A 13,615-nucleotide genomic window follows, 5' to 3' on the forward strand; every position below is an offset into this window, starting at 1 on the left:
ATTGACACTATCGTTTGGTGAACCCCAATGTGCGTCCGGTCATCCCTGCCCCAATATCGAGCGAGATTATTCAATGTATTTATTATTAATTACTGTGTGTCTATTCAGATGTTCCAGTGTGTTTCTATCGTATCAATAGAGTCCTGACATGTACTGATTCAAGATTCAAGAGGTTTATTCGTCACATACATATACATACTGATGTACTGAGAATAATGGAAACCTCTTTGAAAATGGCATATTTTCCTCTTTCTAAAAATTGTCATTGAATTGAGTTAGCTCTTTCCCTGAGCGCCAAATATATGAGAGAGAGAGAGAGAGAGAGAGGGAGGGAGAGGGGGAGAGAGTCTTTGTGATGGAGGAGCAGCTTCCCAGTAGATCCGCAGCCTGAGTCAGTCAACGAGGCAGATGGAAATGTGTCGATTGATCGTCATTAACAGTTTCAAGATGTGTTTTTTAGAACACACACACGCACGCCTATCGCACACATCACACAACCGTCAGACAGAAAAAGAGAGCGAGAGAGAGAATGAGGGAGAGAGAGTCCGCTGGGGTTGAAAGACCGTCCTAATCCACCATTTGTAATGGATCCACACTGATAACATTTGTGGTGGTGAGTGTGTAAGGAAGAGGGGAGAGACAGAGAGAGGGAGAGAGAGTGAGAGAGGGAGAGGGAGGGAAAAACGGAGGGTAGGAGAGAGGGGGAGGGAGGGAGGAGTTGGCCGAAGATGTGGTCCGCTGTCCTCTTAGGGTCATAAGGCTGGTGGATGGGGCCGGAGACTTAATGACATGGAGAAACGTTTTGATTGGCTCATTACTGTGATGGAGCACGTCGGCCGCCACACTTGGCCTTTTCGCCTACTCCTCCCCACACACACACACACACACACACACACACACACACACTCTCCTCCACACACACCGTCCAAACCACTTCTCCATGCATGGACGCTCCCCAGGCTGCAGATCTATGCAGTACAATAAAAGCCTAGCATCAGCATGCGGCGGCCGGTGCAGTTTAGATAAACAGCACAACACCTGATGCTACAAGGTGAGAGCAGCGGCGCCCGGCTTCATCATGTGTCAAACAGTGACTTACTGCCGCCCCAATCCTGCACCAAAAACACCACCTGCTGAGAAGAGACTCTGTCCGCTATGGCTGGATGATACCACCAAAGCATCGCGGCCAGAAAGAAATCTATGTGAGCGCATTTGAATTTTAACCTGTTACGCTCTGAGCCCCTTTCATTTGTGGGGTGGGGTCAGCAGTTGGTGCCACATACAAGTGCCTTGCACAATCAGAGAGCTAAGACCCTAAGGAATATGGCCGCACGATACATCCCTTCAGCATCGTCATGGCGATGCGCGCATGCGCAATAATCACATGGCAGGGCGTGCAAGGTCAAGTCAGTCAAATTCCTTCAAGCGCATCATGCCACAACTTTTTGCTGCTTGATACAAAAGGAAAACTTGCACGGTTCTCAATTTAATCCTAATCCATCCCATTTTAATCCATCCTTTTCTTTAATCTACAAGAGAAGTCTGACTGACGGACTAATTTACTCCAATTTAAAGATTCCTTTCCAAGTTTCCAAGAACAGTGGAAGACACATGCATGTGATTCTGCTTATCGGTTCCTAACATTTGCCTTTTTCAGTGGCCCTCCCGACTCGCTCATCTTATGTTGTCGCGGCGCGGTAGCAGACTGGCAGATGTTGTAATAATCCATCCAGTGATTAATGTCCCAAAGCACGACGTTCCCCTGTGTTTGTTTATCACTCCACGTGCAGATAAGGTAAAGCACCGTGGTGTAAAATATTTCCGTAAAGATTCTGCACTGATTTGCGATATAGCGATAGAAACGGTATCAGGATACGCACACAGAACCCTGTTAACATCCTGGACCATGGCTGACCGCAGCGAACGCTTGAACGATTGTCTTCGCTTCACCATTTTTTCTTCTTTTTTTTTTTTTACTAATATTTTTCCATTATTTATTTATGTTTTGTTAATTTTTTATAAATGAAGGGGGAAAAAAAATCTTGCTGTCACAGTTGACAGTTTGCTGATTATAGCCTAACCCCCACCCCTCCTGCAGCCCTACTAATGAATCATTTGAGATGCACCTTGACAGTGTATGTCATCAATGAAGAGTTAATAAACACGATTTTTAATTGAGCCTGATAAAATGATTACAATTTGGAGTCTGAAAGGGCTTTGAATATTATACCCATGCATGATGATGGCCATTCCCATGCTCAGTTATGTGTGATTAGTTGCTTAGTTGATGAGTTGGTTTGTTTTCAAACTTTCTTCAATTACCTGGAAACCCCAGTTGTTTATAAAGAACCACACTTTTGTGTGATTCTTTACAACCAAATGAGACCCGAATAGTGTTTTTGTTGTTAGATTTTATTTAGAAAAGAAAGCGCATATATCACAGATTTTATAGGGAAACAAATATTTTGCACTAACTTGAAAAAAAAATTCAACCCATGATGCAATTGCATGAAGATGCATAACAAAATAGCACAGAATATTTGTAGTTTCTAGGATTAGGGTTAACGTTAGGGTTTGAAACATTTCTAAGTTATTGCATAAATTGTACGCAATGTACTGTATATAATAATTTGTTTTTGCTCCTGTTGAAGCCACAAGTCTGTATGATATCAACCTTGTTCTAAGAAACAGGTTTTATTTAACAATGTCCTGGAGACACTACCCATAATCCTAAATGTAACAGCGACATCTCTGATTGGTGGTGCTCGCTGTTACCATCTAAATGTTTACCGCACTGGCTGATGGTTACACAGCGCGCACAAAAGCTCCTATTTATATTCTGTTCAATTGTATCTAAGAAATAGGAGGAGATGTAAGAGCGGGATGTTTGTATTATGCGCATTGTCCGTTGCAGTATTATCAGAAACACTATTAAAACACAATGAGCCCCGATCGCTCCCTCAGAGGTACATTATGTCTGTGCCTGCTGTGATGTCAAGAAGCCACATGGTTAATTTGGTTACGTTTATTTAACAGATGAAATTCCAGATATGTATTTAGACAACAAGTCTGAAGAGAATGTGTACTTACATATCACTGATTATTTAATAATAACTTTGAAACTATGTTACATGCTAGCCCACTTCTCTGGATGGACATGGTTTACACCTATGGATTCCACTGGAAGTCTAGTTTCTGCTGATACCGGAAGCTTAAATTCGGGTTAAAAACTGAGCTTGCGAGAGCTCGTCAAACACGGACTGCGCCGCGGACCCCCCGGCGGGTCTGTCAGGCTTAACAGGTCAAAATACAAATAACTCTGCGCCAAGATGTATTCTCCAAATTTCTTCTCAAAATAGTCTAATATTGTTCTGTTTTCATTGTCAGCCCCTTGTGTGTGTGTGTGTGTGTGTGTGTGTGTGTGTGTGTGTGTGTGTGTGCGTGTGTGCGTGTGTGCGTGCGTGCGTGCGTGCGTGCGTGCGTGCGTGCGTGCGTGCGTGCGTGCGTGCGTGCGTGCGTGCGTGCGTGTAAACTTGTCAGGACCGGTCTCTGATTTAAGTAATTATTTGAACTATTTTTTTCAGAAGTACATAGTTCCTCACTTGCCAGGTATACTGACTCTGATCTCTTTGATGCCAGTAGTACGTGTGTGTGTGTGTGTGTGTGTGTGTGTGTGTGTGTGTGTGTGTGTGTGTGTGTGTGTGTGTGTGTGTGTGTGTGTGTGTGTGTGTGTGTGTGTGTGTGTGTGTGTGTGTGTGTGTGTGTGTGTGAGAGAGTGAGAGACATGGGGGGGTTTCCCCATTAGCTATGATAGATGAGATGACATCATTATTCTGCTAACCCTCCCAGCTGTCTCTCTCTCTCTCTCCCTCACACTTTACTCTTCAGTTTATTAAACACTCCAGTAACCCCCCCCCCCTCCTCCTCCTCTCTGCAGCGGCGTCGGGGCAGCGGCGTGTTCTGTGCCAACTGTTTGACCACCAAGACATCGCTGTGGAGGAAGAACGCCAACGGAGGCTACGTCTGCAACGCCTGCGGTCTGTACCAAAAACTTCACTCGGTAGGTACCCCCTCCACATAAACACACACACACATACACACACATTTACACGCATGCTAGTGAAGGCAGCAACGTTTTCTTTGTGTCCAAGAGCTTTCACATCAAACGTGTCCAAATGTTTCCAAGCCAACAGATACCAATAGAGATGGAGGGATTTACACACACACACACACATTCACAAGCAGTGTAGACCAGGGGCCTCGAAACCACAGGCCCGGGGGCCACATCCGGCCCGTGAGACAGTTCAATGCAGCGCAAACATGTTCATGTGCATTGAATAACATACAGTGGAACCTCGACTTACGACTGCATCTACTTACGACCAATCCAAGATACGAGCAGCGATAGTCGTGAAAATTTGTATCGACTTGCGACCAACTGCTCCAAGATACGAGCGTGGAAATTTGCAGGTGGCGCGTCGGCGGCCAGTCAGCAGCCAGTCAGCAGCCAGTCAGCAGCCAGTCAGCAGCCAGTCAGCAGCCAGTCAGCGGGCGACCTACATCATGTGTGCACGTAGTTTGTGGCTTATCCATATTTCTTTCATATTTACTGTGTTTGTGCTGTGTATTTTGTTTATTTTCACCCTTCATGATTTCATCGTTTATAAGGGACAAATTGCTTCGGCAGACGACTGTTTTAACATACGACCGTTCTTATAGAATTACAGTCGTAAGTCGAGCTGCCACTGTATTATGCAGTTCAATGTGACGTGCGAATGCATTTTTAAATCACTCAATGCTTAATCAATGCTTATTTGGTAACTCACAATTCTTCTCACCTGATGTTCAAGACAACCTGGCCAGCGCTCCCCAGTTCAATTCAATCGATACTCCTTGTGTAGACCTAGATATGGCTGTAAACGGTTTACAGCTAGGGTTGCCGCGGTTATCGGTGTTACCCAGTGTTCGGGCGTACACCAATTACATTACTTGCCCTTCGCCCCCACCGTCGTGTTTTCTCTTGAACAGAAATGCGCGCAGCACAGTCTGCTGAGTGACATTTCACTTATCACCGGAGGAGAGAAACAAAGCTCCACAGTAGAAGACCTTTGATCGGGTCGAGATCGGGACCTGTCTCCCTCTCCATGCGTCATTTGCGGCCGCGATCTCTGTCCACTGCTCTTCCCCCCGTTCCTCTCATTAACACATTGAGAACATTGTGTTTTTTATTTTAGATGTGTTTCATTTTACTGTATTTATTTTAACTTTTTATTATACTCTGAAACAGAAAAGCAGCACTGTGCATAACAGCCCCCCCCCTGTAATAAACACTGCAGGGGGGGGGAGTCCCCTCCCGGTGTAACACCGGTATGAAAATGTCCTCACCATGGCATCCCTACTTACAGCAGATTCCAGTTTTGTTTTTTTTAAATACGTTTTAAATGTTGTGATTTGGATGCGACCACTGAGTAAAGAACTACAGACATCTGGTGTCTGTGAGTGAAACTGTGTGATGGAATGAATCGGCTCCATCACCATCCTGGCCCGGAGGCAGCGTGTGGAGAAGCACAGCGTTTAATTGGAGCGCGTGCATTAGAGCGTCGTCCTGGAACTTAGTTCGCCGTCTACTTGCGTTTGCAAACAAATTTAGGATTTTATACTTATGAAACATTGACTCTCAATTGTAACACAAAGAAATGAAGAGAATAAAAAGTCTTCCACAGCCGTCACACAAACACGCGCACAAAAACAGACACACACACACACACACACAGGCACGCACGCACGCACAGACACACACGTACTGTCCTTTTCACTGAAAGCTCAGATAATAAACTTGGGGATGGAGAGAAACATTGCTGTCCCATAAATCAGCTTGTCGTGGGGGCCAGCGGTGGGCTAAGCGGACTACAAGCGGGAGCGCTGTACAGTAATTAGGGAATGGGACTTTAAAGACCTTCCAGAACATGGCAGGCCATCGCAATTTCCTCCTTCCTGCCCCTGCCGCTGCCCTTGGTCCAACCCGCGCGTCTCATCTGCTGCTCCAATCACGTCCCGGCTCCCTCTCCACTCTTGGCAATCTTCACGACAACCATATTTTATATTCCATGATAAAAGTTTTATATGCTCTACACACATTATTAGAGAGGATAGCAGCTAGTAAAACACTTGAGGGAGGAGTGGAGAGAAAGCGAGAGAACATGAGAGGGAGAGGAATAGAGGAAGAACAAAGAAAGGATATAGGGAGAGAGGGTTAAAAAATATATACATAAAGATAGAGAGAGGTGATGGAGAGAGAACATGAGGCGGAGGGTTGGAGAAAGGGAGAAAAGAACGGACTGGGTAGACAGAGGCGGAGATGGCGAGAGAGGGGAAAGAACATGAGAGAGGGAGAGGGAGGAGGGAGAAAAATCCATAGAATAGAGAGAGACGGAGGGAGAGTGCAGGAGGAAAAACATAGACAGGTTGGAGAGAGGGGGAGAGAGAGAGAGAACATGAGATATAGACAGAGGAACGGACAGAGGGGGGAAAACATAGATTGGATGGAAATGAGGAGAGCGTGATGGTGAGAGAGAGAGAGATGTATAGAACGGAGAGCGATAAAGAGAGAGCAGAGGAAGGGAGAGAGAAAAAAAACATTGATAGGCTGGAGGGGGGGGGGGGTAAGAGAGGAAAGAAATAGGAACATGGATGTGCCCTCATATCTCACCCCCACGCAGCCATGAAGGTCCCACAGCATCACATCCCCCTGTCGTCTGTGAAGGGTGGATGTGATGCTGCGTCACAGAAGTCGCTCGTAGCTTCCCGTGGCAAGCGGAGGTCCTGATATTTTCGGAAAACGCGAGTCTTGAAGGTACCCGAATATGCCGTTTTTCGTGTGAACCGGGGGGAAAATACTACGTTTTCCAAATGATCTATATACCAGAGACTTGGTGGAGGCCCTGGGGCGAGGCCCTGGGGCGAGGCCGTGGGCGAGGCCCTGGGGCGAGGCCCTGGAGCGAGGCCGTGGGCGAGGCTGTGGGCGAGGGACTTGGGCGAGGCCTTGGGCGAGGCCTTGGGCGAGGGACTTTGGGTGAGGCCCTGGGGCGAGGGACTTTGGGCGAGGCCCTGGGGCGAGGCCTTGTGCGAGGGACTTGGGCGAGGCCCTGGGGCGAGGCCCTGGGGCGAGGGACTTTGGGCGAGGCCCTGGGGCGAGGCCTTGTGCGCTGAACGTTTGGTTTCATCTCAGGAGCCAACGAACCGTCCTCCAACCTCAATCACCACTTTGGGTTTTTTTCTTTCTGGAGCACAGTTGAGGGCCCAAGGAGCCGAACTGAGCAAATGTGGCCTCTGCTCTCCACCTGGGAGCGAGGCTCCCTAATAGGAGCAGGAGCTGATGGGAGACGCGGGATGGTAAATAGAGGGAGGGAGGGAGGGAGGGATGAGGAGTTAAATACGCTTGAGATAAACAGTTCCACTTTGTTACCTGTAAATCTTCCTTTATTGGGTTGAAGCAGAGTGGAGGACAGGGAGTGAGACAGGCATCCACAGAGGGGGAGAGAGATAAAGGGAGGACGTTTACGGGGGTTACTGAGAGAGACCGAGGGGGTGGATTACTATTTCTCCGCTGCAGGGGGAGCTCTTTCTTTGGTCCTCCCTCCCCTCCTCTCTTTTCCTCTCCCTCCTTCCTTTCGCCCCCCCCCCCGCTCCGCTCCTCCTGTCTCTCCTCTCGCCACCCCTTCCTCACTGCTCTCCTCCATCTCTGCTGTTCTTCGCCTGTTCTTCGTCTCTCCTCTCACCACTTTCTCTCCTTCCTGTGCTCCATCTCTTTTCACTCCTCCTCTCCATCCCTCTCTCTCTCTCTCTCTCTCTCTCTCCCTCTCTCTGTCCATCGCTCCCCTACCACCAGCAGATGGAATGATGGTTCCTTCAATCGCGCATGTTCCAATGTGTTAGGCTTGCGTTTTTGTAAATGCATGTTTTTTCTCTTCCTCTTGTCTTGTGCTCTTTTTTCGTCTCTTTTTCATTCACAGTGTGTGTGAGTTGGTTTTTGGATTCACATCTTAGTGGATCACTCGCAGCGTGCGAAGCTGTTTGACTCTCCCTTGCGCTCGGCAGAGGAGGTTAAGGTGGCTGCTGTGGAATGATTGATACAACACACCCTGAGAAAGACGGTCGTTTACATACATATGCAAAAAAGAATCCCACCTCTACCCTCTTGTACACATGCAGATAGACATGCATGCAGATAGACATGCATGCAGATAGACATGCATGCAGATAGACGTGCATGCAGATAGACATGTCAACATACAAGTATAAACAATTCTGCTGAAAATGTATATATTTTAAAACGTTTTCCTTTATTCTTGGTCTTTTTTTTTGTATCTTATATTTCACTTTTTTCCCCCTTTTCTATCGTCGCTCTCTCTCCCTTTTTTTTTTTTACTCTCCTTTGTTGCTTTAATTTATTTTTCTTCTCACTTCTTCTCCCACCAGATGCCTTTATGTTTTTACCCTCCCTGTGATTGGTTTCAATCTGCCAGGATGCATGTCAAAAACTCTCCATCACACTCCCTCTCTGGCTCACACAAACGCCACACACACACACACACACACACACACCCCACCAGGGCTGTGAGGGGTGCTGTAGAGACGTGCTCGCCACCCCCAAATCGGGCTCTCACGAGCTCTCACGGGAGGTTATTCCGAGTCACTAAGATATTGAGGTGTCACGCGGCAAAATTAAACTTAAAGTAAAAGTGCTCAGAAGTCCTCTTCCTCTGTGGCGGTCTAATTTTAAATGAACGCCTTTTGCTTTTTGAAGCTCTCACAGTTATTCTATTTCCGCTGTGCAAACGTTCATTTCCAACATCTTCAATTCCAAAAGTCATTAGATATAAAAAAAAAAAAAAAAAAAGAAAAGAAAGAAAATGACAAGAGAGAAGACGCCGCCCAAAAGCCCTCCTCTCCAAATGAGATATTTTTAAGTATTTGCTGTGAGGAGGTTGACTTGGTGTTATGCATTTAGAAATGAGGCTTTTGCTGCGTTTTATAGAGATCTGAAGGTGACTGTGACATGTGGACACACTGCCCACTTGAATCCCGCTTTTTATTATTATTTATTTTTCAGATTAAATAAATGCTCTCAGTTTTATCTGTTTTTATTACAAATGTTGCCGGGAGTGTTTGCCACAGTAAGCTTCGAGACCTTTTCATTTGCACTTATGTGAAGGCTGACTTGTCTTTCATCGTGTAATAAAAACTTGTTTTCAATAATAGCCATAAAAATAATACTGTAATTAAAAAGTGCTCGAATCTAAAGTGCAGCTGAGTCTTCAGGGTGGTTTTGTCTCACACATTTTGTGATGGGAAGTGTCTCCAGGCTCCCTTAACCCTTGCACTCCGTTCTGCTCCAGAGACTGTATCAGCCAAACTAATGGGAAAAGTTCCTTGAGTCCGACAGAGAGCGCAAATCCATATGGATTGACTGGCAATGAGTCTCACCTCGTCGTGAACCAATCCAACTTTGTGGACGCTTGAGCTCGCATGATTGAACTAAAGGTTTCATCGGCATCGAGTATAACAGCGCCTCCCTGTGGCCAGGGCAAAAACTGCAGCGCTTCAAGAGGCCAGGCTGTTTTGTTTAGTCCAACAAGGCAAAGGCTTCGAAAATAATAATTTCTGTGCAAGCTGTACAAGTTGTAGAAGCTAATTAAATTCAATGAAATTGTGAAGCTTTTCATGAAAGTATATTTTTTCAAAGGAAATTGCCTAAACATCTGTTATGGGTTAGAAGGATGGACAAAAGTGGTGATTACGCTGAACTCAAATGCTGAAGCATGGACTCGATGTTTTTCTTCTGTAGAGAGTGCGTAAAATACTAAATATTATGCCCTTCCCTCTGTCTGTTTTCTTGTAGACACCCAGACCTCTGAACATCATCAAGCAAAACAACGGAGAACAAATAATTCGACGTCGCACCCGAAAACGCCTTAACCCCGAATCTATGTCGGCTGACAACCCTGTGCCCAAGCAGCAGAGAGTCACCAGCGACGAGCGCCTTAATGGGGACGAGCTGGATCGCAGTTGTCCACCCGTCAAAAACCAGCAGCCTTCCCCCCGCTCCCGCTCGCCGCGCTCCACCCAAGCCTTCCTGGCCAGCCAAACGCTGGAGATCCACCGACGCATGCCTCCTCTCCTCCTGCCCTCCCACCCCCCTACCTCACTGGTAACCGAGGGCAACGGGGTCATTGTCGAGAGCGGTGTAACCTCGAAAGGAGACGGAGGGAAGGGAGGAGGGGGTTCGGAAAGGGGCAGCCCCATCGAAAAGTACATGCGACCGTCCAAACCGTCCAGTTATTCTCCCCCTGGTTCGCCCATTGAAAAGTACCAATATCCTCTTTTCTCCCTGCCCCTCCCCTTGACACTTTCACCCGACCTTACCTCTGAATCCGATTGGCTACGATTCTGGACCAAGTACAAAATGGCAGCTGCGACCGGGGTTCCAGGGATCGGCAACCCCGGAAGCCTTGGAAGTAACGCTCATTACCTTGGTGCCATGGTTTCGCCAATACAGCATCATCAGCAGAGCTACACGGTGCCTTACTGCTCCTCCCCCTACTCCCCTCTTCCTCCCCCATCTGCTCCGCCTCACTATCCTCCCCCTCCCCCCCATCCCCAGACCCCCTCCTCTTCCTCTCTGGAAAACGACGCTCCCCTGGATCTCGCAATAAAACAAAGAGACTCGCTATCCAACGCTCACGGCCATGGTGCCGCAAACGGGGCCGAGCGGAGGAGAAAAGAGTCCCAGCCGGCGGTGGAGAGGAAGCAGGAGAGAGAGGAGGAGGAGGAAGACGAGAGGATGGATGAAGGAGCAACGCCGAGCGAGGACACAGAAAAGGAGGATAAAGACCAGCGGGCAACCCCGAAAAGTCCGCCGAGAGTTTCGTCCAATCGCGTGACCGTCGAGGTGGCCACGCAGGACGATCTGACCAATCGCTGCGTCCACTGCGGCATCTACTTCCTGGATGAGGTCATGTACGCGCTGCACATGAGTTGCCACGGCGAGGGCGGACCGTACCAGTGTAGCTTCTGCCTCCACGTGTGTTTGGATCGATATGATTTCACCACGCACATACAAAGAGGCCTCCATAGATACAGCGAGCAAACGCAGAAAAGTCAAATGCAAGAGGGACCACCTCAAAAGGACACGGTTATCCTAGACGGCAAAAGTCCAAGAGTAATTACGACAGATGACCGCGATGCTGGCGACCACGGCGACGTCCTCGTCGAGGGGACCAACGTCAAAGGGATTTGCCATGACGATGGCAAAGCCGACGCGGCCGAGGAGAACGGCACTAAAGACGAAGTCGCGGGGGCCGAGCAGGAGCCGGACAGCGAGGGCCAGAGCGACGCCCGCCAGCGGGAAACGACGGACAAGATGGACGCCGAAAGCGGCGCCGTCGCGGAAGCCACAGCGGCGGCCGTCGCCGCGGAGCCCGAGGCGCCGGACGAGAACTCCGTGTAGGAGCGACTCAATGGACCGCTTTGCGTAGAGCTTTTCAAACAGCTTTTCAAACAGCTTGGATTGGATGGGGGGGGGGGGGGGGGGGGCTTCCTTCCGCCACATTCCCGGAGGTCGGCGCACGTCACAGGGAAGGCCTGTCCCGGGCACTAAATCAAACGCACCCGAATGCTGGAAGCGCAGAGCTGTCGCGGGCGGGGAGAGAGGAAAAAAAAACAACAAAAAAAAAACAGTTTTGGGATTTCACCAAACTGCCTGGGAACAGTTTGGGGTTAAGGGAGGTGGGGTAGATCTGTTATCTATTAATGTGACAACTCTGCGGCAGGTGTACATCAGAAACACCCCCCCCCCCCCCCGCGTGGGACCGGATCTTAACTCTCAACGCCTGCTGTTCTGCTCAGATTCAGCTCCAAACTTGCACAGCCACCGCAACCGCAAATGTACGCAAAGACGCAAACGCTTTTACTTTTATCGCGCAGGAAGTGAGCTGACGCGGGCGGATGCGTTCTTCAGCCTGGTTTATCTCGGTACCGCCGGATCTGGCCCCTGCCGGCCCGGTCTCCACTGCTTCGTCTACGGCGACTTTTATGAACCAAAACTTGCTCGAAACTGGCTGGAAGCAGGTGGAAATTCACCGGTTTGGTTGCTGGATCTGAGAGATCAATTCAGCCTTTGTTACCTGGGGTTCGAGCGGCTCCGTTGGCGTCTTTTTTTCTCCTGCCTTCTCGCTGCCAAAATGAGACTTTTTTTTTTCCAGGATGATAAAAGCGGCCACCACTGCAAAAGTGGCCAAAAAACTAGACCCGAGATGGAGGACGGCGGCATCGATCTGCTCAAAACCGTTTTTTGTTTTTTTTCCTTTTTGTTAGACTTTTCTGAACTGGTTTAATTTCCAAACCTGTTTGTACTGCTCGGTACCAGTTTGAACTGAACAGTTTTAATAGGGACCTCCGAGTTCTCTTTGGATCAAACTATGTGACATTTTTTTCTATCTTCCTCCGTGCCATGATATTAGCTATGTGCCTGGCTGCCTGCCTACTAGAACAACCAACTATTAACCTGCTTAACATTTATATTAATAATAATATTGGTAATAATAATATTGATATTATAGTTAAAGTCATGCAATTTGCTACGTTTTCTTATATATGTTATTTTTTAAGGGCAAAGTATGCTTTTTCTGCATAAAATGGTACTACAGTAGGTAGTCTTTACTTTATTTTATTTTCTCGTGGGGAAATTGTTTTGAGCTGTGTTGTAGTGTTTTGCATTATGGAGACGTTTACCTTGACAACAGCATCCAACTGAGATGGTACAGAGCGAGAAGGGACTGTGTGTGTACTGTATGTGTGTACAGTACACACACACTATGTGTATAACTGAATGTGTGTGTCTGTGTGTGTGTGTGTGTGTGTGTGTGTGTGTGTGTGTGTGTGTGTCTGTCTGTGTGTGTGTGTGTGTGTGTGTGTGTGTCCATCCCGTCATGACGATGTTAACAGAATGAAGGCTTTCTCTAGTTTCTTCTTCAGTCCTCAGGGGTCACACATGTCGCACACAGGCCCACCTGTCCCTCGTCTCTCTTTTCTTTTATTCGTTTCACGTGCTGATGGGTCCCGCGGTTCCAACATCTTACATACTCCTCTCACGCGTCCCTAACATGTACCGTACATGCTGATAGGTTCACGTGGTGTCTTCACATGTTGTTGTTAGGGCACACGGTCTTAGAGAGAGACTTAGGGAGTTTGAATCCTGCATTTTCTTCGAAAGGGCTGTTTTGCTTCGATCAGCGGTGTCGTCTTACAATCGATCGTCCTGTTCCACCAAACTGAACTCTCAACGCCGTCGTTCCTCGGAATTCACGGGCAATTACACATTCAGACAAACGGCGACTCCCATTTCGGGAATTCCCGAAAGCTCTGAAGCTGGCATCAAAACAGAAGGTTTAGTGAAACAAGCGACATGTTTGTTTGTCCATACCTCAGTCTCTCTTTGAAACCAAAACCTGGAGTCTGCGTTCACCTCCCACGCCTGTGGTGGTGCTGCGGGGGGGGGGGACATTCTTTTCCAGGCTTCACCTCGCCGCAGAATGGAAGTGGGTCCTGTATGTTT

General features: G+C 48.0%; 1 protein-coding gene across 1 annotated transcript in view; it reads left to right on the plus strand.

Annotated features, from left to right (window-relative positions):
- The window catches only part of trps1 (trichorhinophalangeal syndrome I), a 111,961-nt gene extending 100,394 nt beyond the window's left edge, over positions 1-11,567 (plus strand). Inside the window, exons 10-11 of the mRNA XM_080004307.1 lie at positions 3,938-4,060; positions 9,902-11,567. Coding sequence (XP_079860433.1) covers positions 3,938-4,060; positions 9,902-11,509 — 1,731 coding nt within the window. The 3' untranslated portion in view covers positions 11,510-11,567. The remainder of the gene's footprint in view (positions 1-3,937; positions 4,061-9,901) is intronic.
- The last annotated feature ends 2,048 nt before the right edge of the window (positions 11,568-13,615 follow it).

This window comes from Zeus faber, assembly GCF_960531495.2.
Source record: "Zeus faber genome assembly, chromosome: 1".
Taxonomy (NCBI): domain Eukaryota; kingdom Metazoa; phylum Chordata; class Actinopteri; order Zeiformes; family Zeidae; genus Zeus; species Zeus faber.